The sequence below is a fragment of the Natator depressus genome, chromosome 3 (assembly GCF_965152275.1).
Source record: "Natator depressus isolate rNatDep1 chromosome 3, rNatDep2.hap1, whole genome shotgun sequence".
NCBI classification, from domain to species: Eukaryota; Metazoa; Chordata; order Testudines; family Cheloniidae; genus Natator; species Natator depressus.
Window position 1 is genome coordinate 9,550,806 of NC_134236.1, and position 25,918 is coordinate 9,576,723.

The 25,918-nt window shown below is 44.4% G+C and overlaps 1 protein-coding gene across 3 annotated transcripts in view; it reads right to left on the reverse strand.

The window, feature by feature from the left end:
* Nucleotides 1-571: 571 nt before the first annotated feature.
* FBXO16 (F-box protein 16) overlaps nucleotides 572-25,918 on the reverse strand; it is a 58,196-nt gene continuing 32,849 nt past the window's right edge. For 2 of the 3 annotated variants that reach the window (XM_074947399.1, XM_074947398.1), the window contains 3 exons: nucleotides 22,542-22,647; nucleotides 9,324-9,549; nucleotides 572-7,000 (listed from right to left, as the gene is read on the reverse strand). In XM_074947399.1, coding sequence (XP_074803500.1) covers nucleotides 6,933-7,000; nucleotides 9,324-9,549; nucleotides 22,542-22,647 — 400 coding nt within the window. In that variant the 3' untranslated portion in view covers nucleotides 572-6,932. Of the gene's footprint in view, nucleotides 7,001-9,323; nucleotides 9,550-11,290; nucleotides 11,336-22,541; nucleotides 22,648-25,918 lie in introns of all 3 variants that reach the window. The other variant, XM_074947400.1, reaches the window with a different exon arrangement.

The following is a 25,918-nucleotide window of genomic DNA, read 5'->3' on the forward strand; positions in this document are numbered from 1 at the left end:
CCACTACCCGCGGGGGCAGGGAGCTACAGGGTACCCCCGCTGCCTCTGGCAGCCCCCAGAGCTCCACACCACCGCATGCAGCGGGGTACCCTGCAGCTCCTGGCTGCTATCGGAGGTGGGGGCCCCCAGAACTGCCGGTGGCAGGGGAACCCCCAAGATCCCAGCCCATCACGAGCGGTGGGGAACCCCCGAGCTCCCAGCCACTAAGAGCGGCAGTGGTGGGGAAACCCAAAGCTCCCGGCCACCGCAGACTCCTGGAGCTGCAGGTGGCAGGGGTACCCTGCAGCTCCCGGCCCCAGCGTGCAGCAGGGGCACCCCACAGCTCCCAGCCACCGCAGGCGGTGGGGGGACCCCCGAGCTCCGAGCTGCCGTGGCCCCTGGAGCTGTAGGCAGTAGAGATACCCCACAGCCCCCAGCTGCTGCATGTGGGTCCTAGCCCCCGTGCTGTTGCCCCCCCTTCAGGCGGTGTGGGGACCTGCAGATCCCCATTTTGTCACAGATATTTTTATTAAAAGTCGCAGACAGGTCATGTCTTCTGTGAATTTTTCTTTTTTTGTCCATGACCTGCCCGTGAGTTTTACTAAAAATATCCTTGACAAAATCCTAGCCTTATTTATAAGGTACTTTAGCTGTGTTTGGGTAAAGACTGCAATTATAATTGCCTGGGATCTGGAAATATCGAACAATGATGTATATCGACAAAGAAGGACACAAAAACAATAATCAGGCTTTGCCCTTATTTCATGTTTTTCATCAGTAGATCTCACAGCACTTCACAAAGGTGGGTATCATCTCTGTTTTAAAGAGATAGAGACAGGTGATCAGATTTGCCCAAGGTCATTCAGCAAAACCGTGACAAAACCAGGGCGCAGAGCCTACGTCCTTGTATTTTTTCTCTGCTATTCAAGACTCTGATAGAGCTTCCCCAAAGCCATATAAAAAAAGCAACTTATTGAAAATAAATATTCAGATCATCTGTTTTACGCCAGTCAGGTAACGGGCAGCAGTTACATTAAGACCCTTAGTAACAGCTGTGCTACTATTTCAAGGATCCTCTGGATTTCCAGGTGCCTGGGGAATGTTATTCTTTCTCTATAAATTACTTTTAAAGCACCAGAAATACACAAGCATTGTATAAACCTCCAGATCAGACACATTCCCTTTAATGTTCAGTGAGCGCTCAGGATGCAGGTTTGTCTATAGGAAAAGCACAGCCTTGTTATTAGTTGCTGGAGCATTCAGCTCAGTCTGAGTCTGGTCAGGCTTCCAAAAACAGCATCTTCATACTGAGCATGCTCAGTGGCTTAAGAACTATATTAACATAGTCAGCCCCCTCCCAATGTTACATCATTGTATTTGCTTATTTAGCCTGTCATTTAGTAATATACAGCTATTCTTGGAGGTCCTGTCACAAAGAACCTACTGCCTAATTCAGACAAACCACTCAGACAATTCAGACAGAAGCAACTTGCTAAAGAGGCAAAATTAATGGTAAGAATTTTTTTAAGTGCATCAGAAGCAGGAAGCCTGCCAAACGGCAGTGGAGCCACTAGATGACAATGGCGTTCTCGGCGCATTCAAGGAAGACAAGGCCATTGCAGAGAAGCTAAATGAATTCTTTGCATCTGTCTTCAATGCAGAGCATGTGGGGAAGATACCTATATCAGAGCTATTTCTTTTGGGTGATAAACATGAAGTGCTGTCCCACACTGATGGGTCAATAGAAGAGGTTTTAGAACAAATTGATAAATTAAACAGTAATAAGTCACCAGGCTCAGATGGTATTCACTGAAGAGTTCTGAAGGGACTCAAACATGAAATTGCAGAACTATTAACTGGGGTATGTAACCTATCACATAAATCAGCCTCTGTAGCAGATGACTGGAAGGTAGCTATGATTTTCAAAAACCAGCTCCACAGGCAATCCTGGCAATTACAGGCCAGTAAGCCTAACTTCAGTACCAGGCAAATTGATTGAAACTATTGTAAAAAACAGAATATCAGACACATTGATGAGCACAATTTGTTAAGGACGAGTCAACCTGGCTTTTGTGAAGTCGTGTCTCACCAATCTGTTAGAATACTTCGAGGGTGTCAACAAGCATGTGGATAAGGGTGATCCAGTCAATATAATACACTTGGACTTTCAGAAAGCCTTTGACAAGATCCCTCAACAAAAATTCTGAAGGAAACTAAGTCGTCATGGGATACCAGGGAAGGTCTTCTCATGAATTAGTATGTGGTTAAAAGACAGGAAAAAGGGTGGGAATAAGTGGTCAGTTTTTACACTGCAGAGAGGTAAACAGTAGAGTCCTCCAATGATCTATACTTGGACCTGGGCTGTTCAACATATTCATTAATGATCTGGAAAAGGGAGTAGATAGTGAAGTGGCAAAGTTTGCAGATGATATAAAATTATTCAAGAGAGTTAAGTCCAAAGCTGACTGTGAAGAGTTACAAAGGGATCTCACAATACTGGGTGACTGGACAACAAAATGGCAGATGAAATTCAACATTGATATGTGCAAAGTAATGAACATTGGAAAAAATAATCCCAACTCTACATACAAAATTATGGGGTCTAAATTAGCTGTTACCACTCAAGAAAGAGATCTTGGAGTCATCGTGGATAGTTCTCTGAAAACTTCAGCTCAATGTGCAGCAGTGGTCAAAAACTGCTACGAACTGTTAGGAAAGGGATAGAAAATAAGACAAAAATATCATAATGCCACTGTATAAATCCATGGGACACCCACACCTTGAATACTATGCCCAGTTCTGGTTGCCCCACCTCAAAAAAGAACTGGGAAAAGTTCAGAGAAGGGCAACAAAGATGATCAAGTATATGGAACGACTTCCATAGGAGGACACACTAAGATTACGGCCCTTCAGTTTAGAAAAGAGACTATTAAGGGGGAATATGATAGAGGTGTATAAAATGAATGGTATGGGGAAAAAAGTAGTTATCCTTTCCCACAAATCAAAAAACAGGGGTCACTCAATGAAACTACTAGCCAGCAAGTTTAATACAAAGAGGAGGAAGTAATTTTTCATGCCACACACAATTAACCTGTGGAACCCATTGCTATGAGATATTTCAACGTCCAAAAGTATAACTGGATTCAAAAAAGAATTTAGATAAGTTCATGGAGGATAGGTCCATCAATGGCTATTAGAAAAGATGGTCAGCGATGTAACCCCATGCTCGGGGTGACCCTAAACCACTTACTGCCAGAATCCAGGAGGGGAAGACAGGAGTGGATCTCTCCAAAATTGCCCCTGTTCTGTACACTCCCGCTGAAGCTCTGCACTGGCTATTGTCAGAGACAGGATACTGAGCTAGATGGACCATTGGTCTGACGCTGTATGGCCATTCGTATGTTCATAAAATATCAGGGTTGGAAGGGACCTCAGGCGGTCATCTAGTCCAACCCCCTAATAAAGCAGGACCAATCCCCAACTAAATCATTCCAGCCAAGGCTTTGTCAAGCCTGACCTTAAAAATCTCTAAGAAAGGAGATTCCACCACCTCGCGAGGTAACCCATTCCAGTGCTTCACCACCTTCTAGTGAAAAAGTTTTTCCTAACATCCAACCTAAACCTCTCACACTGCAACTTGAGACCATTACTCCTCGTTCTGTCATCTGGTACCACTGAGAACAGTCTAGATCCATCCTCTTTGGAATCCCCTTTCAGGTAGTTGAAAGCAGCTATCAAATCCCCCCTCATTCTTCTCTTCCGCAGACTAAACAATCCCAGTTCCCTCAGCCTCTCCTCATAAGTCATGTGCTCCAGCCCCCTAATAATTTTTGTGGCCCTCCGCTGGACTCTTTCCAATTTTTCCACATCCTTCTTGTAGTGTGGGACCCAAAACTGGACACAGTACTCCAGATGAGGCCTCACCAATGTCGAATAGAGGGGAATGATCACGTCCTTCAATCTGCTGGCAATGCCCCTACTTATACATCCCAAAATGCCGTTAGCCTTCTTGGCAACAAGAGCACACTGTTGACTCATATCCATCTTCTTGTTCACTGTAACCCCTAGGTCCTTTTCTGCAGAACTGCTGCCTAGCCATTCGGTCCCTAGTCTGTAGCAGTGCATGGGATTCTTCCTTCCTAAGTGCAGGACTCTGCACTTGTCCTTGTTTGAACCTCATCAGATTTCTTTTGGCCCAATCCTCTAATTTGTCTAGGTCCCTATGTATCCTATCCCTACCCTCCAGTATATCTACCATTCCTCCCAGTTTAGTGTCATCTGCAAACTTGCTGAGGCTGCAATCCACGCCATCCTCCAGATCATTAATGAAGATATTGAACAAAACCGACCCTTGGGGCACTCCACTTGATACCGGCTGCCAACTAGACATGGAGCCATTGATCACTACCCGTTGAGCCCGATGATCTAGTCAGCTTTCTATCCACCTTATAATCCATTCATCCAGCCCATACTTCTTTAAATTGCTGGCAAGAATACTGTGGGAGACTATATCAAAAGCTTTGCTAAAAGTCAAGGAATAACACGTCTACTGCTTTTCCCTCATCCACAGAGCCAGTTATCTTGTCACAGAAGGCAATTAGGTTAGTCAGGCATGACTTGCCCTTATGAATCCATGCTGACTGTTCCTGATCACTTTCCTCTCCTTTAAGTGCTTCAGAATTGATTCCTTGAGGAGCTGCTCCATGATTTTTCCACGGACTGAGGTGAGGCTGACTGGCCTGTAGTTCCCCAGATCGTCCTTCTTCCCTTTTTTAAAGATGGGCACTAGATGTTCTTAATAAACACAGGACAACAAATTAGGCCAGAGAAAGTGTAGGAACCTCAATAAGGCAATCAATATAGGAAGACTTCCTGGGGAAAAGGTTTATAGAGAGGGATTTGAGGAAGGAGCAAGTGGGCCTTAGGTAGACAAGTAGGATCCTTCCAAGTATAGGAAGCAGCCTGAAAGAAGGTACAGAGTCAAGAGTGGGAAAAGGAGATGAGCTGGGTTATTACTAATTAACTGATCTGGAGTTAGAAATATACATGGCACATTACAAAACACAGCTAGAGACAAAGAACCAGATCATGGGAATTACCATGCTGGACCAGACAAGTGGTCCCTCTAGTCTGGTATCCTAGCTCAGACAGTGTCCAGTGTCAGATGTTTCATAGAAAGGTACAATAAATCTTGCTGTGGACAATTACAGAATAACTTTGCTCACAAACCCTCATCACTTAGTAGCTGGCATCTGCATCTTCACGAAGCATGAGACTTTACTTTCTTTCTATCTAAAGTTACTGTGTCTAATCCTGTTTTGAATCCTACTAAGCTCTTGTCCTCAATGATATATTGTGGCAAAGAGTTCCATAGGTTAATTACATGTTATGTAAACAAATTCCCTGTTATCAGTCCTAAATTTGCTGCCTTTCAGTTTTGCTGACTTCTCTCTTGTTCTTGTATCATGAACAAGGTAAGCACGGGTGCCTGATTCACCTTCTCTGTGCCAATCATATTGGTATCAGTGCCACATGGAAAACCTCATGCAACTCTTTTAGCCAAAGTTTGGGGTCTGATTCTGCTCTCACGCTGGTGTAAATCAGGAGTCACACCATTGAAGTCATGGAGTCAAACCCTGGAGAGGATCTGTCTTCAGTGCAGAGTTAACCTGAGCTCTTACCTGGCGTTTAGCCCTAACCACCTTCCCATCCATGCACAAACCTCTCCTCTGAGTTCAGGGGAGTTTCAACCCAGGCTAGCAGGCACAGCTGGGGGATAAGTAAGATCCTGGGCTCCACATTCACTCAGGCTGTAACCACTCACTTTGCAGTGAGGACACAGTCTAAGGGCTTTTCTACATTACCTGCTGGATCAAGGGGCAGCGATCGATCAAGCGGGGGTCGATTTATCGCATCTAGTCTAGATGCGATTAATCGACCGCCGAATGCTCTCCCCTCGACTCCGGTACTCCACCGGAGAGAGAGGCACAGGTGGAGTCAACAGGGGAGTGTCAGCTGTCGACTTACCACAGTGAAGACACCGTAGTAAGTAGATCTAAGTATGTCGATTTCAGCTATGTTATTCATGTAGCTGAAGTTGCGTAACTTTGATTGATCCCCTCCCCTAGTGTAGACCAGGCCTAAATCACTCCAGTGCTGGTAATCCTGCAGTGCCCTCCCACAATCCCCCCTGTGCCCAGAAAGACAGACAAATTCTCCCACAATTCACTGGGAAAGAATCAGCATAGCTCAGCATACTGCAACACACAGGACCATGGGATATGCCCCCAAAGTCCTAATGACACACACATGGGAGTTCAGCACCAGTGAGGACACAGTAAGACAGTAAGGCTTTGGCGTGTGGTGGCTTGCACCTGGGTTAGACTAACCCGGGTGCCAACTGCCCAAGTTAACTCTGCAGTGAAGACATACACTGAGTGAAAGCAGAATGAAGCATCAGCATCCAAAGCAGCAGAGACAAGAAAACATATTGAAAAAAGGCAAGATAGCAAACAAGATACTGATTCAAATTCTGATCTCTCTCTAGTATTACATGACTTATTTGTATTATGGTAGCACCTGGAGATCCCAACCTTAGTGAGGGCCCACTCTGCTATGTGCTGTATGTATACGTAGTAAAATATAGTCCCTGCCCCAAAAACCCTTCAGTATAAACTGGCTGCAATGCAGTTAGCCCAGAGCTATACTAGTAAATCTCCCTCAGGGTCTCCATGCCTGGTTCTCCACATTGTATAGTGAGTTCAATGGGGTGCAGGGGAAGTCTCTTATTGTGACAAGTGATATAAAAAAATGGAGCTGGATCCTTGAGACTTTGAGCATGATTCAGTAACATCCGTTCTTCACTGTAACTCAGGGGACGTGATCGGCATCTTCTGAAAGCTGGGCAGACGAGCCGGTTTGATGGGGATGAATTGCACTGAACCTTCACTCCCTTACTCTGCATCAGATCCATGGTCCGATGGAGGAATTTGCCAGGGCTGAGCTTCAAACAGTGGGGATGCTAGAATGGATAAAGAGAAAATCCTGAGACTAGCAGCTGCTATAGATTGTTTTAGTCACTGAATGGATGTGTAGATTATTTCTAAACTGCAAAATCAGTACCTCATTTTGTAGAATTTGGTCCTGTTACAAATATCCCTAATTCTACTGCCTGCATTTCCAGCGTCATGGGAATATGGCAAACTACTCTCATCTGGAGAACTGAGTCTAATGTTGGTCAGCTCACCTTAAGAAAGGCACAGAGGGGATTGCGGAGATCCAGAAGAGGTCCCTGAAGATGTGAACGGTAAAGAAGAACTTGGCTGTCTCTCTTTTACAAGGCGTTATGTAGTTTTGCCCAGCAATCAACCTAAATTACACTTAATACAGCTTATCATTTCTTGAGAAATCCTTATAGTTTAGTGAGGATAATTCATCCATCTCCTTTACAAGATGCCTGTAGGTTTTTGGAGACAGTAGTTCCTCTCCTCCCCCTTTCCTCTCAGCTTATTTTCTAAGAGTCTTCTCTGTGTGAATCAACTCTGCTTTCACTCGCATTTTCCTGTGTCCTTTTTTGAACTGTAGTGCTCAAGACTGAGTGCAGTATTGCCCCAGGAGCCAGAATGGTGTCAAACGGAGCAGAATAATTACCGCACTTGATGGACGTGTGATATGCTAATTAATTAATACAGTCGAAGGCCCTGATCCTGCAATGAGCTTCTCATGTATGGGCTGCAGACCAATGCAGAGCCTCACTGGGGCTCTGTCCATGTGACCTCACCGCTGGATAGGGCCCTATTTTATATATAGGCACTGTATTGTTGATTTATATGCTGTGTATACCTACCTCTATAACCCTCTGACTGCCCCTCCTCCAGTTCATATAGATGCATTTGCATATTCCTTCCTACGTGCCCCACTTCTCATTTGTCTCAATTCCACCCCCTTCTCCAGTGTATCAAGATTGGATTGCATTTAAATCCTACCCCTCACAAAGCAAGGGAGTTACGATCACACCAAGTTCTAGATCATCGCCCTTGGCTCCTAGTCACAAAAGAAGGCTCTGAATGGTATGGAGCTCAGAAGGGGTCCCCACAGGACTCCACTCCATACCCTCCTCCCATAGGGAATCATTAATAAATGCTGTCAATCCACTTCCATTTACTGCACCTGCAGTTTCTCTTTGAAAATGCTACATGGCGCTATATCAGATGCCTTCTGCTGTGCCCAGTCTGGTTTCTTTATCCACTGAACTGGTTACTCTCTTAAAAAACCTCAGGGTCAAATCCTGCAATCCTTAATCAATTAACCCCCCTACTGGGATCAATGGGATTTTTGCCTGATTACGTTCCGAGGACCCGATGCTGCCAGGTGCTGAGCGACTCCTTGAAGGTGCTCACTGGAAGCTGAGGTTACGCTGCATGATGCTCAGCATGTCACAAGGGAAACCCCTGTGTAAGGACTGCATGAGCTAGCCCTCGGCTGGCATGGCAAAAATTGCTGTTGATGATGTCATTCGACTGTTTTATCAGCAGTTCTAAACCTCTCCCCAGGACTGGTGGTAAAAGTAGCATTTTCTTCTCTAATTCCTTGAGGGGACCCTTCTTCCAACCCGGCATTATCAATCCCCAGCCTAAGGCATCCATCCAGGGCCTCGTCCAAAGCACATCAGAATCAATGGGCTCTGCACCAGGCCCCTAGACACCTATGTAACAAGGTGTTAAAACATCTGTAGTCACATTGGAGACAAACTCCCTGCTCTACAGGTGAACACCCGGGAGTTCAAGTCACACAAAGCTCTTGCCAGCATTTAGGCCAAGCCTACACTACAAAGTTTTGCTGGCATACCTACATCGACTAGGAGTGTGAAAAAACACACCCTGACGGACATGGGGATGCTGGGATGGACACATACACACAAGCAGGCACGTACCCCAACCCCCATTTTGGCAAAAGACTCCATTTGCCGGTATAGTTTATGTTGTTCTTGGAGGTGCTTTAACAACACCAGCAAAAGAACTCCTTTGACTCGTATTTGCTGCACCTACATTAAGGAGCTCTGCTGGGATAGCTGTACCGATATGCCTGTCCCATCAAAGCTTTTGTAGCGTAGACTGGCCCTTAGGTACTGTGACGGTCATGAGAGACAGATGCCATAGGAAGCTGCTACGTGTGAGTCTTTGTGTCACATTTTAGGGCTGGTAAATTACAGTCAGTTTGGTTCACACCATCTAAAATGACTTCCTTGGCATGAGGGAACATAATGACAGTGGCTCCCCAACTCCAAGTTTAGAGAGCTGTAGTCTCTATGATAGCTTAAGAACGAAATAGAACAGCTTACTAACATGGAGAACTTCTGCTCATCCTTGCAAAGGCCTTCTTCCCTCTTTCACTCAGCTTTGGTACTGGAGCTCGAACGGGGGCTGGTCGTATCCCAGCATTCCACTGGGCACTTTGAGCTAGGATCTTAGCTGTTGCTTTGGTAACAGGGTACCCTGTTGATTGATGAGTAGCCCAACGTGGGCGAACTGGTCCTTTTGGGCTAGAGCCAAGACCTGCAGATAGGGACAGCTGGGAAGAGAAAAAAAGAAAGATCATGTTCTCCTAACAGCCACAAAGGGGATAAAAATGTCTGAGCCCTTAGAAAACTATCTAGTATCCCTGGTTTTTAAATGACATACAATTATAGTTTTGTTCTGCAGCAGTGACCTGCGCTCTGTTATTACAATTTCACAGATCTGTGTAGTAAGCTACATAAATAAGAACACTTCATATATTTATGGGGCTAGTTGTGGAGTGGAAAAAATTCCAGCCTTTCATGAATGACAAAAGAACCCAATTAGAAGCAGTCACTAAAGGGGGCTTGCCCACATTAATTGAGTCTCCACAACAGCTCACACTTTAAGGGCCAAATTCTGTCCTCAGACACATGTGCATGGCTCCTATTGAAATCAGTGGGCAAAAATCCAAGGGCAGAACTTGGGCTGTAGCGAGACAGACTGATCTCCTTTATGGAATTAATGTATTCATTTAAATTATGAAGTATTCCAGCTGTTAGCTGTTTGTAGTTTAACCTATGCAGCGAGCAGCAGTTTTCATTAGCACTAATAATACTTTGCACTTCTACAGCCCCTTTCAGCTCAGAATCACAAAGCACTTTACAGACTAATTCAAGCTCACAGCACCCTGTGCAATACGCAAGGTAAAGACTGATCTTTTCCACCAACAATGAAGTGCGACCATCTCTTGGGTGCCCTAACAAAGCAGAGCAATTTGGCACCATAGCTTAGGACAGGAAGTGAAGAGAACAGGGTGGAACTGAATCTGCCGGGTGAGATTTAATAATAAACACTCATAATCACCAGCATGGAATTTACCTCCACTAGAATTTGGCCAAGATTCCAGGGCTAGTGCTCCTAGTCTTATCAAAAGAACCGTGGGAGCTTTAACCACCACAAGTGGCCAGGACTTTTGGTTTATGTCTCATCCAGAAGAAGGCAGCTGTAGTCCCCTTGCAGGAGATGGATGCATTCAATCAGACCTGACTCAGAGGGAACTGCACCAGTTACTGAGTCCCCAACACCACTTCCTGCAGTATTCTCAGGAGGTCTCCTTTCCAAGTGCTGACCAGGCTCAACCTTGTTTCATTTGTGAGGTCTGAGGCACCATAGTGCAAAGGTAGATCAGGCATAGAATTTATACAAAATGGTCAATTTTTATCTTTTCATTTGACTAGTCAGTGTCTATGATTAATTAGAAGTAGACAAATATACTCCTACCATTACAGTGATTGTTTAGTCTTTTAAAGAAATCCCAAAATGTTTCAAAAGCAGCTTGTGAGAAGCTGCCTGCTAGCAATCTAGCCCTTGTTAAACTAATCCAAATCATTTGCTTATCCCTTGTTTAGAATACTGGAAAACGATTAGTACAATAAAACATTTGCTTAGAAATGCATTATGAAGCAATGATGGCAGATGATGTTATTATATGCAGACTATTGTCAAGAATCAAACTGTTGTACAGAAAATTGAACATGGTTTTGCATTTCCCCGTGGTCACTTGATATGACTGCGGTGGATGTTGTATAATGCTTAGTGCTTAATCCTCAAGTTAAAAATAAGCAGTCCAACGATTGCCAAAGATCAACCCAAAGAGAAGCCAAGAAGTATGCAACAGCTTAAGATGTCCTTATGAGTGATTGCGCATGACAGTGTAAACAAGGACATGGCAGGCACAGTAGGTTTTTCTTCCAGCAGAGAAGGAAAAACAGAAAGGCAGGTAAACAGTGGTTGTTGCAATGAGCTGACTGTACCTTGTTTTTGCACTCCTGTGTTCTTGGTGATTCAGCCGCAGAGTGCTTGGGGACAGGAAGGCAAAGCATGTTATACCATAAAGCTAGGCTGTGCGTTTTCAAGAAGAGTGAAATGTACGAAGGAGTTTGATGCATCTGATGAAGTGAGCTGTAGCTCACGAAAGCTCATGCTCAAATAAATTGGTTAGTCTCTAAGGTGCCACAAGTACTCCTTTTCTTTTTGCGAATACAGACTAACACGGCTGTTACTCTGAAACCTGTCATTATCCAGAGTAATTTTTGCTCCCATGACTAGTCCCAGGAAATTCAATGGTACTACTAGTGCAAATCAGTAACACTCAAATTATGGGTTGCAGGACTGAGGCTATAGAAATTAGTTGGCTAGAACTGAGATTTTCCACTGCCCGAGGCCTCTGCAGTGGCAGAAAGCTGGACATGTGGGATATGCACACCTGACCCTAAAAGAGGTTCCTTCCTCAAGACACCAGCTCCCTGCCAATATACGTGGGGGAAATTCATTACTGACCCCAAATACTGTGATCTTATCACCTTAGAATACAGGCAACAGTAACTCAAGAACATTTGTGGGAGTGGAGCAGCCACTCACACAGAACAGAATTTAAAGTATGAAAGGGGAAAAAACCATGATTGCTGTGGCTGTAATATTTCTCACAGCTGTCAAGAGTGTCAGACTCCATGATTTTCATGTTGCTAATAAAATGGCCATGATTTTGACATTTGGAAGTTTTTGGCATGAGACATTATTCTGCTGAACAGCTGCAAAAACCTTATGTGGAGTCTTAGGAGGTGAGCCCTAAGGTTTGTAAAGGAGGGTGTCATTTGGGAGCAGTGACAACACTGCAGGGACCAAAAGGTCCAAATGGGTGGACTCACTATGGGGCGCATGGCTCTGTATCAAAAAGGACAGGAAGGATGACCTACTAGCTAGGGCACTGGACTGAAGCTCAGGAGACCTGCTTTCAATATGTGAGCTTGGACAAATCACTTCATCTACTCTGTGCCTCAGTTCCACATCTGTAAAATGAGGACAATACTTCCTAAGGTGATAGGGTCCAGATAGTATGGGGCAAGCTTTAGGGCCCTGATCTAATAAAGCATGTAAGCAGGTGCTTAACTTTAATCATGTGAGTGAGTCCCATTGATTTCGGTGGGACTACTCACATGCTTAAAATTAAGTGCATGCTTAAGCACTTTGCTGGATAAGGGTCTAAAAGGAGAGAGGTGAATGCAAAGCACTTCCGAAACATAAGGGCTTGATTCATCACTGAGCTACTCCAGTTTTACACTGGTGTTTTTACTTCATTGACTTCAGTGGAGTTACACAGGTATAAAACAGAAGTAAAAAATAGTGAATCAGGCCCAAAGACTTTGGATCAAAAATTAAAAACTTACAAGAGTCATAGCCTACAAGGAGAAGCATGTGGGAGAGGGGAGAGACAGTAGCTCAGTATATAAGAGGGTCATGATGCTCCCCAACAAAAATTATGGGCCAAATTCTATATATTCTCACATCTCCCACTGGAGATAATGGACATTGCATGTACACATGTGAGGGAGGGGTTTGGCCCTATAGTCAAAAGCCAGGGGCTTCAAAGCTAATTTTACTTGTTACCAAACAAATCTTGAGCTTTTCTTATGGCACTGTAACCATTACACCGTGGTCTTCCCCAAGGTTTACTCTAGCAAACGCTACCACCCCACTGAAAAGAAACCAAGGGGCCAAACTCAGACCAGGCCCAGTGGATGCTATTCTACTGATTTTTAACAGAGTCTGGGTGTGGCCTGAGATGATTTCTTTCCTTTTGGTATCCAGCTCCCATTTTTTACTCTTGTGAATCTGGAACACCATCTCCTTTTCTCTTATATAATAACCCTTTCCACACCTTCATTGTTCAGTATAATAGACTTTGGTTTCATTCACTTTCAGTGCATTCATCTTATGTGTCTTCATTATAATTTTATCTTTTGGTAAATTTTATCTTTTGGGCATTTATTCTTTCAACATGCTTTCTTCTTTTCCAAAGGATTAATTTAAAAGGTTTGAATTATAAGCCTCTCTCTTTGGGCTTGGCTGACATGGGAATCTTTTAACAGGTATATTTAAACAAGATTTCCCAACCTTATCTTTACAATCTCAAACCAAGATCTATTGACAATGTGCAGCCAAGAGGATCTGAGCACCATCAATGCCAGGAGGTGCTGGAGATGGATCGGTCATGTGCTTCGGATGGAAACTGATTCCATCACTAGAGTTGCAATAAGATGGACACCTGAAGGCAAGCGAAAACGAGGCCCCTGAAAACAACATGGCAAAGAGCTGTGGAAGCTGAGCTGAAAAACCTGGGGCATAGCTGGGGAACCATTGAGAGACTTGCCAGAAACAGACAGGAGTGGAGGAGCTTCGTCACTGCCCTAAACGTCAGAGGCGTAATAGGAACACGATGATGATGATGATCTTTACAATAAACAGAAATTTTCTGATATTTTCTACTTGGTTATATAAATAAGTTTGTCTCTTTCATCAGCTTAAGGAAAATACACCATTATCATCACAGTGTCATAATCAGCAATGGCTAGCAGGATTATAGACTGGGATACTGGGATACTGTGAAAGAGGAAGAGTGGGTTGGTTACTGAAACTGGGGAAAGTCCAGGACTCAAGAATACCAAAACGTTAGTCCTGGGAGAATTCTGCACCACTGCGCAAGTGCACAATTGATGCCCCCACAGAATAATTGATTCTGACAGGGAGGCAAAGGGAAGCTGCAAGAGGGGTCATGCTGCAATTACACCTTTTGCACCAGGGGCTGATGTGGCTCCAGAAGAGAGGGCAGCCGCAGAGAGAAAGGGGAAGAGGCTCCCTTCCTCACAGCGCTCTGCCCATGGGGCCAGGTGAGGAGGCACGGGATATGGGGGGATGGACAGAGTGGGGCAAAATAAGCTGCTGGGAGGCTCACATAGACTGGGGTTCAGAAGGGCTAGTGCAGGGGACAGACTGGGACAAGGGCACAGAAGCTAGTGGGGTGACAACATTGTGCCAGGGACTGAATGGGCGTGGGGGTGCAGGGCCACATAGGGACAGGGGGAAGAGGAAGTGCAGGGACACATGAGGACGGGGGGCAATAGGGGTGGCTGAGAGGGGATGCTGGGCCACATGGGGACATGGGCAGATGTGCCTGACTGAATGGGAGAGGTTAGGGGTCAGCCATGGTCTCCCTGGGGGAGGCTCCCCAACTTCCTAACAATCCCTCCCCCTCTCCAAAAAAAACCTGTTCCATACTTCTCCCACCCACACCCAACAACCCTCCACAGTTCACTCCCAGGCTCCTTCCCAACAGTTACTTCCCTCTCCCTCAGCTCCTCCATTAACTCAACTCCCCCAAGCCTTTGCACTGCTTCTGAGGAGTGTGGGAAATATGTTTCTGCATTGTAGTTTAAACAAATTATTACTCAAAGTTCTGTATGAATATGCCTAGTAAGGAATCTATTCATCAAAAAACATTTCCTGAATCTTTTATGTTGTCTGTATTGTTACAGACATACTCGCTGACAGGTATTTTGAAATAAATTACCAAAATAATTGAAACTGGCATGATTATTTTGTGTTATTTTGACAAATAAAATATGCAGAATTTAAAAATATTGTGCGCAGAATTTTTAATTTTTTGGTGCGGAATTCCCCGAGGACTAAAAGGTACATTTTTGATCTAAAGGTCCCAGAACATCTGACACAATCTATAAGGGCTACCCTCAGTTCCTAACATGGAAAAAAAGCCAGTGCCTTTGAGAGAATCAGAACAAAAAGATATGGAGCCTTATTCTGAAACCTTTACACTGCTGTAACTCCATTGACTTCACTAGAGTTATTACTGATTTAGTATGGCGTAAATTCCCATCTCCCCATGATTGCTGTAATGTATTTACGTATTAATAATGCTTGCAAGACCTGATTCACCACTGCATGACTTCACTGATTTCAACAGAGTTACAATACAGTAATACTGTGCTGGACAGCACCCCGGTCTAGATGGTGCTTTTCATCTTCAAAGAGTTTTTACAAACAACAACTATCATATTTAATAGTAATAGTTGGCATTTCTGTAGCATAATCAGAAGCTGCTTTACCATCATTAACTGATTAAAACTAACACACCCTTGTAAGGTAGTGTAATATTATCCCCATTTTACACACTGGGAAAGTGAAGCAGAGAAACTAGAGATGATACTAATCCTATGTGCAGGGGCTGTGGCAGACTCTCAACACAGCAGTACTTTTGCTGTTGTACAAGAGGAGGATGTCCAGTGTTGTGGTAAACAAGTAGTCATAGGATTGTTGGGAGGATAAACTCATTAATGTTTGTGAGGCACTCAGATGTTACTGTGACGGCAGCTGTAGAAACTGTTTGGGAATTCTGCATCTGCTGGGCTCAGCACAGTAGAGTTTTGTACCAGCTCCTTAGAAACCAGGGTAGAGAAAGGACCTGGGAGCTGACCAGGGGTGGAGAGGGAGTCAGTGGATTGCCAAGTACCTCTACTGGCCACAGATCCCTGCATAAGGACCACAGAGAGTCAAATCCTATTCCAGCCCAGAGGCTGGTAAAACAGATGGTTGTAGGGTAGATTCAGTCCTTACAAGAATTCTGTTTGCTCAAGATGTCTTTGTGAACATTTTGCTTGACCTAAAGGAAGATCTCTGGTAGCTGCCAGCTGTAGATAGAATCTTAGGTCCTGCAGTGAGGCGGTGTGGCTCTCCACCGCCCCGGAGAGGGACGACCCCATCCAGAGGCTGGGGTGGGCGGAGCTAGGGAGCTCTAAGCCCGCCCCTCAGAGGGTCAGGCGGCGACCCGGAAGTATAAAGGCTCGCCCTCAGAGCTCACTAGAGGGCCAGCCACCGGGGAGGCCAGCTGCCTCCAGCCTAGCCAGACTGAGAAGCCTCCAACTATCTGGAGGAGTTAACGGGCCTGCTGCTCACCTGGTACCCCAAGGAACCCGTGGTGCTGGACCCCCCGAGGACTCCACCATGACTCAGGTACCCCCAGAGGGGGAGTCAGAAAGTAGCCTGGGGCCAGCCGACCCTAGTCTGGCTGCCAGAGCCCATGTCAGTGTGTTGCGGCTAGGATCCCCCCGACACAGCAGCGGATCGCTACTGCTGCTAGGGCCCTGGGCTGGGACGCAGTGGAGTGGGAGGGCCTGCATTCCCCCTGCCACCCAACTTGTGGGTGGCAGTCTCCCCGTCTCCCAACCCGTTTGGAGGCTTGGGCCTACTGTCATGCTCAGCCCTGCCTGAGGGCCTGAGCTCCTGACTCATTATTGCCTGGCCCTGATCTAGGGCCTGGGCTTACTACTGTTTATACTGCTACAGTATTATTGCGCAGCCCTGCCTGAGGGCCTGAGTCATTATTGCCCCACCCTGACCAAGGGCCCCAGCATAACTGTACTTATTTTCTGCCTCCACAAGAGCCGCCAGGGAAGACTTCCGTGGCCAAACTACGTCCCCAATCCTCAGCTGTGTGTAGTGAGCCGGTGTGGATCCCTGCTGCCCCAGAGAGGGTCAAGCCCTGGCTAGCCCCTTTACAGTCCTCTAAACTACAATCAGCACACCTCAGGTGATGTATGTGCACGTATCCCACCCCCTATCCTGCTGCTGCTGAAGTTGATATCAAAAACTCCCATTGACACTACCGGGAAGAATTTCATCCCTGCACTGGTGGATGGGCTTGGGGCTTCTGCCTCCCGACTCAGGGGTGCAGACTATGGCCTCCCTCGGGAATGAAGAACATCACATGGGGACTATGTCATGGCAGGAGCTCAAAACCTTCCCAAAAAAACCCTCAAGTTTGTTCAGATATTTGCCCACCACTTCATTGATTCTGTAACGGCTCCAAAATAAAACAAAGGTAAAATCATGCCCATGCTGAAATGGAACTCTTGAGGCTGTACTATAAAGCCCTGGAAAACGGCATTTGCAAGACAAAGTCTGACAAACCTTAACTATAGCAACTGTATGAGGCACCAGTACAATAAGGGACATAATTGGGCTGGGAGAATAACCTGCACAAGAATAATAATGCCTGTCAGCCTCAGTGATCTTACTGTTAATCTCCTTTGTAGGGTGGCACATTTGGGTTCTCTGGTTCTCATTACTTGGGAATCATTCTTCCAAGTTGGCAAAAAAAACCAAAAACGCTCACCAGAATCTGCTTATTCCAGCAGCTATTTGTTGCCCATATCTACAAAAGATTATCTCTAGGATGCTTTCTGGAAGCCTGACTTTCTGGTACTGTTTTCATCCCAGGTTGTCCTATTTTATCAACTGTGATATGAGCACAGTGAATCCTCAGTATTAACAGCTAGTGGTGCTAAGGGCTGCTCACTCTGACAAAATGCAGTAGCACAAAGTATAAACAGACATCAGACAGTGATGATGGAAAGTTGCAAGTGCAAGAGAATGCTTTAGGAAAAGATACTGGATCAGTTTTCTCAAGATTCTGGTATTTGTAAAGTGCAGAAACTAAGACTTTGTCTCCACTAGCACTTTTGTCGGTAAAACTTTTGTTGGTCTGGGGTATGAAACAACACTCCCCTGACCAACAAAAGTTTTACTGACAAAAAGCACCGGTGTGGACAGCACTTTGTCAGCAGAAGAGCTCTTTCCCGCCGACAAAGACTGGCTACACTGCGTACATAACAGCAGCATTGCTGTAGCCTGAATGTCTGCATATGGGGTATTACAGGAACTGACCGAAGAGCAGATAAAAATATCAATATCTACACATAGTGAATTACCTCCTGTTCCCACTGAAGTGAATCAGGCCCAGATCCTCAAAGGTATTTAGGCACCTAACTTCCATTGATTTCAGAGGGAGTTAGGGGCCTTAATACCTTTGAGGATTTGGGCCTCAGAGTTTTGCCACTGATGTGTGATCTGCTCTAGTTAGGTTCTTCTGAGAGCAGGACTGGATCCAAAGAAATGAGACTGAAACCTGAGGAAACAGCAGCTGCTTAGCTATTGAAGGACTCTTTTTGAACTGTTTTATTTAAACATGTCCTGAGTGGTATGTTTAAGAATAATGCTTTGTACTTACCTTGCACTTTTCCTTCCAAAGCCTTAAAGTGCTTTACAAGCACGAATTCATTCTTGGTAGTTATAACCTGCTCAGCACTATGGAGGGATTAAGCTTCCCAACACCTCTGGGAGATAGGTATATTAATCCCCATTTTACACTGGGGGAAGCTGAGCCCCAGGGAAGTGAGCTGCCTGAGGGGACACAGTTACTCAGTGACAGAGATGAGAACAGATACCAGCAGCCTCATTCTCCTCCCACGTAAAATCAGGAGTAGCTCAGCATACGAGCCTCTTGCACCAGCTCCTCAACAAAGGGAATAGATCTTACTGTTGGGAGGAGACTCAATGAGACCAACAGATTTGGAACCCTCGATTTACAGGTGGAAGCTCCCACTGGCTTCCCTGGGTGCTCTTCACAGGGCATGAATTGGTATGATGCCTTCAGAGAATGGGGGAGCATCCTCCCCATGAGAATTGCTAAGCTAGATCAGGTGTAGCATTTGCATCCCCCAACCCCCAGCACAGGCTTGATACCACTTGCTGGAGCACAGGACCTTGCCCCTCAGAAGCACTGAGTGCGGCTGATGTGACAGCCACCATCTTATCACACTGGGGACAGAAATGGGGACCTTCAGAGCTCTCAGCATGAGTCTCTATAGCTCGAGATAACGAGCCTGGCTTTACTGACACCTACCATGGGTCCGGCACACAGGGGGACACTTAACACACAGCCCACAGTAACAGTGGGTTACACTGGCCGCCCCCTTTTGCGCTCAGGGAGCCCAGCTTGTCTTCTCACACCAGTGTGACTCCACTGACCTCTGGATTATAAGGGAGTCTGGCTGGAGTGAGAGGAGAGTCAGGACCAGGCAGCACAGCTCCCCACACAGAACTGCGAAGGGAAGAAAGATGTTCCCTGCACCTTGTCCCCCTGGCCAGCGCAGTCATGCTGGGCCAGCAGCCATCAAGCTTCTCTGCTCTAAGCATTTCAGAGCAGGGACTGTCATTTAGTATGTGTTTGTACAATGCCTGGCACAATGGGGTCCTGAGCTAGTCAAAGTCTATAGGCATTGCTGCAATACAAATAATAATGAATAATCATAAATCTGGCCCCACATCAGTGAGTTTTCTCCTAAAACAGTTCTGCTTTATACCTAATTACAATGCATTGATGGAAGAAATCATTCCTAATAGTAGAATGACTCCTCCTAGACATCACTGGAACTGGGATTTAAAATGTAAGTTACGAGAAAGGAAGAAAATCGCAGCTTTAAAAGGTTACAGTTAGCAAAATCTGATCAGGTCTATTTGTGAACCAAGGTACCAGCGATATCTACAGTTATATAAATGCTTTGAGCCAAACAGATCCCTGGTGTAACAGACTTAGAATCAGAGAATCATGGGACTGGAAGGGACCTCGAGAGGTCATCTAGTCCAGTCCCCTGCACTCGTGGCAGAACTGAATATTATCTCTAGACCATCCCTGACAGGTGTTTGTCTAACCTGCTCTTAAAAATCTCCAATGATGGAGATTCTACAACCTCCCTAGGCAATTTATTCCAGTGCTTAACCACCCTGACAGTTAGAAAGCTTTTCCTAATGTCCAACCTAAATTGCCTTTGCTGCAATTTAAGCCCATTGCTTCTTGTCCTATCCTCAGAGGTTAAGAACAACAATTTTTCTCCCAACTTTTTATGTACTTGAAAACTTTTATCATGTCTGCTCTCCGTCTTCTCTTTTCCAGACTAAACAAACCCAATTTTTTCAATCTTCCTTCATAGGTCATGTTTTCTAGACCTTTAATCATTTTTGTTGCTCTTCTCTGGACTTTCTCCAATTTGTCCACATCTTTCCTGAAATGTGGCACCCAGACCTTGACACAATATTCTAGTTGAAGCCTAGTCAGCGCGGAGTAGAGCAAAATAATTAATTCTCGTGACTTGCTTACAACACTCCTGCTAATACATCCCAGAAAGATGTTCACTTTTTTTGCAACAGTGTTACACTGTTTACTCATATTTAGCTTGTGGTCCACTATGACCCCCAGATCCCTTTCCACAGTACTCTTTTGTAGGCAATCATTTCCCATTTTGTATGTGTGTAACTGATTGTTCCTTCCTAAGTGGAGTACTTGGCATTTGTCCTTATTGAATTTCATCTTATTTACTTCAGACCATTTCTCCTGTTTGTCCTGATCATTTTGAACGTTAATACTATCCTCCAAAGCACTTGCAACTTTATAAGTGTACTCTCTATGCCATTATCTAAATCACTGATGAAGATATTGAACAGAACCGGACCCAGAACTGATCCCTGGGGGACCCCACTCTCTATGCCCTTCCAGCATGACTGTGAACCACTAATAACTACTCTCTGGGAATGGTTTTCCACCCATTTATGTGCCCACCTTATAGTAGCTCCAACTAGGTTGCATTTCCTAGTTCGTTTATGAGAAGGTCATGCAAGATAGTATCAAAAGCTTTACTAAAGTCAAGATATACCATGTCTACTGCTTCCCCCCTATCCACAAGGCTTGTTACCCTGTCAAAGAAAGCTATCAGGTTGGTTTGACATGATTTGTTCTGAAGAAATCCATGCTGTTACTTATCACCTTATTATCTTCTAGATGTTTGCAAATTGATTGATTAATTATTTGCTCCATTATCTTTTGGGGCACAGAAGTTAAATTGTCTGGTCTGTAATTCCCCAGGGTTGTCCTTACTTCCCTTTTTATAGATTGGCACTATATTTGCCCTTTTCCAGTCTGCTGGAATCTCTCCCATCTTCCATGACTTTTCAGAGATAATTGCAAATGGCTCAGATATCTCCTCAGTCAGCTCCTTGAGTATTCTAGGATACATTTCATCAGGCCCTGGTGACTTGAAGACATCTAACTTGTCTAAGCAATTTTTAACTTGTTCTTTTCCTATTTTAGCCTCTGATCCTACCTTATTATCACTGGTATTCACTATGTTAGACATCCAATCACCACCAACCTCCTTGGTAAAAACCAAAACAAAGAAGTCATTAAGTACTTCTGCCGTTTCCACATTTTCTGTTATTATTCTCCCCTCCCCCCTGCCACATTGAGTAATGGGCCTACTCTGTCCTTGGTCTTCCTCTTGCTTCTAATGTATTTGTAGAATGTTTTCTTGTTATCCTTTATGTCTCTAGCTAGTTTGATCTCGTTTTGTGCCTTGGCCCTTCTAATTTTGTCCCTACATACTTGTGTTAGTTTTTTTTATATTCAATCTTTGTAATTGGACCTAGTTTCCACTTTTCTGTAGGACTCTTTTTTTGATTTTTAGATCATTGAAGATCTCCTGGGTAAGCCAGCATGGTCTCTGGCCAGACTTCCTGTCTTTCCTATGCAGTAGGATAGTTTGCTCTTGTGCCCTTAATAATGTCTCTCTGAAGAACTGCCAACTGTCTTCAATTGTTTTTCCCCTTAGACTTGCTTCCCATGGGATCTTACCTACCAACTCCCTGAGTTTGCTAAAGACTGCCTTCTTGAAATCCATTCTCTTTTGCTCTTCTCCCTCCTACCATTCCTTAGAATCATGAACTCTACCATTTCATGACCACTTTCACCCAAACTGCCTTCCACTTTCAAATTCTCAACCAGTTCCTCCCTATTTGTTAAAATCAAATCTAGAACAGCCTCCCCCCAGTAGCTTTCTCCACCTTCTGAAATAAAAAAATGTCTCCAATACATTCCAAGAACTGGTTGGATAATCTGTGCCCTGCTGTGTTATTTTCCCAACCGATGTCTGGGGAGTTGAAGTCCCCCATCACCACCAAGTCCTGGGCTTCGGATGATTTTGTTAGTTTTTTAAAAAAGCCTCATCCACCTCTTCTTCCTGGTTAGGTGGCCTGTAGTAGACCCCCTACCATGACATCACCCTTGTTTTTTACCCCTTTTTATCCTTACCCAGAGACTTTCAACAAGTCTGTCTCCTATTCCCATCTCAACCTCAGTCCATGTGTATACATTTTTAATATATAAGGCAACACCTCCTCCCTTTTTTGCCTGCCTGTCCTTCCTGAGTCAGCTGTACCCTTCTATACCAATATTCCAGTCATGCGTATTACCCCAGCAAGTCTCTGTGATGCCAACAGGACTTAGGCCCTGTGTTGATAAAGTCAGGGTCTAGAGATACTTGCCAGTGATTTTGCTTTCCGGAGCTTATAAGATGCACAGCTCTGTTTCCTTTTTTTCTCAAATGCTTGCTGGCTGAGGTCTGGGGTTAGTCCTCCTCCTTTCTTTCTACTGCAAAGTGGAAAGGAATAGTGTTAACTGAGAAGAGGGGAAACCCCTACTGAAATACAAAGAAAACTTGAGAGATAATCCAGACCTAGTTCAGGCTTCCTTTGCTAGCAATATCATCTTTCTCCCCAATCCCTTCTCATGCAATGTAGGCTTGAGCGCTTTCTTCTCTGCAGCTCTCGCCATCTGTAACAGTCTTCCTGTATCTCTGTGGCTCATCCACTCTCCTGTTTTCTCCCTTGCCCTGTCTAAACCTGTAAGCTGCTCTCTTCCATTACTATAATGTAACTCTTTCAAGCATTTTGGGACACAGTTTGTATTAAAGATACAAAATAAAGTTGTATTGTCCTGTAATTGTCACACCTCTCTCCCTGCCCCTCTCTGTGTGAAATGAAGTGTCAGTCACTTACCAGAAGGCAAAAACAAAGATGCTTTTGAAATGTGGGCTGTGATACTGCACACATTTAATGTACAAGCCATCTTAACTACACAGGCCTGACTGTCCACTCCCTGGTACCTCATGTAGTGATATACATCTGTGCAAAGTGGGTGCCAAATATACAGGCAAGGCAGTGGAGAACCAGCCCCATAAAACTAAGCTGGCTTCTAGCCCTTGCCTACATTCCAAGCTGTACTGATTTAACTAAAGGTGTGTTTTCACACTGATTGTATCAGTTAAACTGATACAAACCCCTGCATGAACACTCAAAATCAATTTAAACCTGGCTTATATCAAGTTAGCATGAGTCGATTCCTTACCAACTTCAGCTAAATCAGTACAAATAAATGTTCACCTGGGGTGTGCACCAGTTTAACTAAATTGATTTGAAAACAGTGTTAGTTAAGCCAATGTCGTTTGTCGTATAGACGGGGCCCTAGTCTGTCACACTGTCCTAAGAGTCTTTGTTTATACAACCAGATAAATCTTCTTCTGTGTGTGTCTACATGGAGCTGTTATAAAAGCTAATATAATCAATTGGCAGGATGGGAATTTTCTACACTCTGGAAGCTGGATGAAGGAATATTGAGTCTGGTCCACAGAAAATTCCCCTACGTGATTGTACCAAACCTGGCTTCCTAGGACTTCAGAGCAGTCAGTATGCTGTACCCCATGGCCACTTGGAACTTCTCACCAACAGCAAGAACACAACTAGAGTCACACGAATACTGCAAACAATTTTCTGCAAATATTGGTGTGGGTTCTTCAGCAAATTTGCTTTGACTGCACTGATTCTCCTTTTGTGTTCCGTATCTGCAAGTAGTCTAGTGATTAATTTCACAGGCAGAATTTTTCCTAGAAACAGCAGCTTTAGAGGCTATGGTTTCCTATTCTGTCCAGATTCTTATACCACACACATCACCATCAGATCTCATCTTACGAACAAATAAAAGCCTAAAAAGCACATTTTGAATTCAAATTCATATGACTTCATGCCAGAAACCTGATTTTAAGAGTTGCACTCATCCAAACAGGAACCGAAACATACCATGTGACTTACAGATCCTTCAGAACCAACTAATCCGGTTCAGATAGTGCATATTCACAAGGAATTGCTCACAGACAATCTGAAGACCAAGACCCATTCACAGAATTTATTAGGCACATAATTTTAAATACCAAATTAAGAAAATCAAACCCTTTGCAGACAATTTACAGACAGCCAAAAGGTAAAAAAGTTCAATCCTTGAGGGGGCCATTTACGGATCTGGGTCAAAATCCATTGAATACATTATTCATTGTGAAGAATTTGGTCAGCTTTAAACAGAACTCCGGTTCTCCTAGTCCAAAAGCACAGGCTCCTACCACCTGAGCCAAAGAAGACTCTTAACTAGCTGTTAAAAGTATTGGGCCATGGTTGGGCACTTCTGATTCCATCCAGTAGAGGGTAGTGACAACACCCAGATGAGCCTATTAATTTAAAATATGTTATTAAAAAATAAAAGGATTTATGAAGAAATGAAACCATGACAGCCCATCACACCCAGGGTTTGTGATAATAATTGTTTAAAATGTTTCACCTTCAAAAGTACAAACATTAATCCTCACAACACCTATTTCCAATATCAAGTGCATCACTCTGGCATCGGAGTGTCTCAATAAGGGGATAAGTGACATGCCCAAGGCTGCAGAGCCAGAATCAGAGCCAGGGTAAGAACGCAGGAATTCATGGATCCCAGTCTTGTACTCAGAATTTATCCATCTGTCTGTCTCTAACAGATGGTTTAATTTGCACAGCCCATGACAACAGGTAGCAAATGATGAGTGCTGGGCTAGTTGTAGAGAGATCTGAGTGACAGGGTGTGATGTCACGATTAATAGGTCTAGTGCAATGGAGTTCCCTTTACACAAGAGCGAGCCCTGTTCTGTCAGGAGTTGGGCCTAGGCTGTTCACAGAACAATTACTTCAAGTAATTATTTTCTTGTTGGTTAAATGCTCCGGCAAAACATGCAACTGTTTTTAGAATCTGCCTGTCCCCACAAATTATCTGAGTTAGTGTTGGCTTCCAGAGGCCAGAATGAGGGGGCCAGCCTTCATTTTAGCTGACCTGCCATCATGAGACTCCTTCCTGAGTCACTGGGACACAGACGTGGCAGGATTCCAACACTGCACTGGAATCAGAATTCTTTATCCATGATAAAATGGGAGAGAAAACTGTTGATTTATTGGCAACAAGCTGCACAACACCAGATGCCTTCCAGCAGAACTGTGCAAATTGATTAAAGAAACTTTCCTGTTCCTTCCCAGTCAGAACATAGAGAGATCTTGGCCAGCTTGCTGACTCGGTTCCAAGTCTCCTAAGAAAATGTGTCATTTCATCTTTGCAACATTCCTTAATGACCTAGAATAGACAAAGCCACCCTCACTAATATCTGCTCTCGTTTGTATCTAAGTGAAAGACTACCTGGAAGATTCAGGTAGAAAACAAGACAGAGAAAGCAATACCTGAGAGATACCATGATGATGACAGATTACACAGACAGATAAGCAACAGTATAAATCACAGCTATAACTCCACCAAGGAGTTTTGATGATACCTTCCAGGAAATCCATAACTCAACTGCTTTCATTTTGTCTCTCTTCCCACTCTTCCTCACTTCTCCCTCTGTCTCCTTCACTCCCACCTGACTTTGCACCATCTTCCACCCCACCTCACCCAAGTGCCAATGCCTCTCATTAAATGTGCTCAAAGTTCTATCACCCCTCTCTTTCATGAAGCCCCTTTAAGCCCTATCTCTTTGGTGATTGCACTCCAACCAGTGATCCCCATCAGT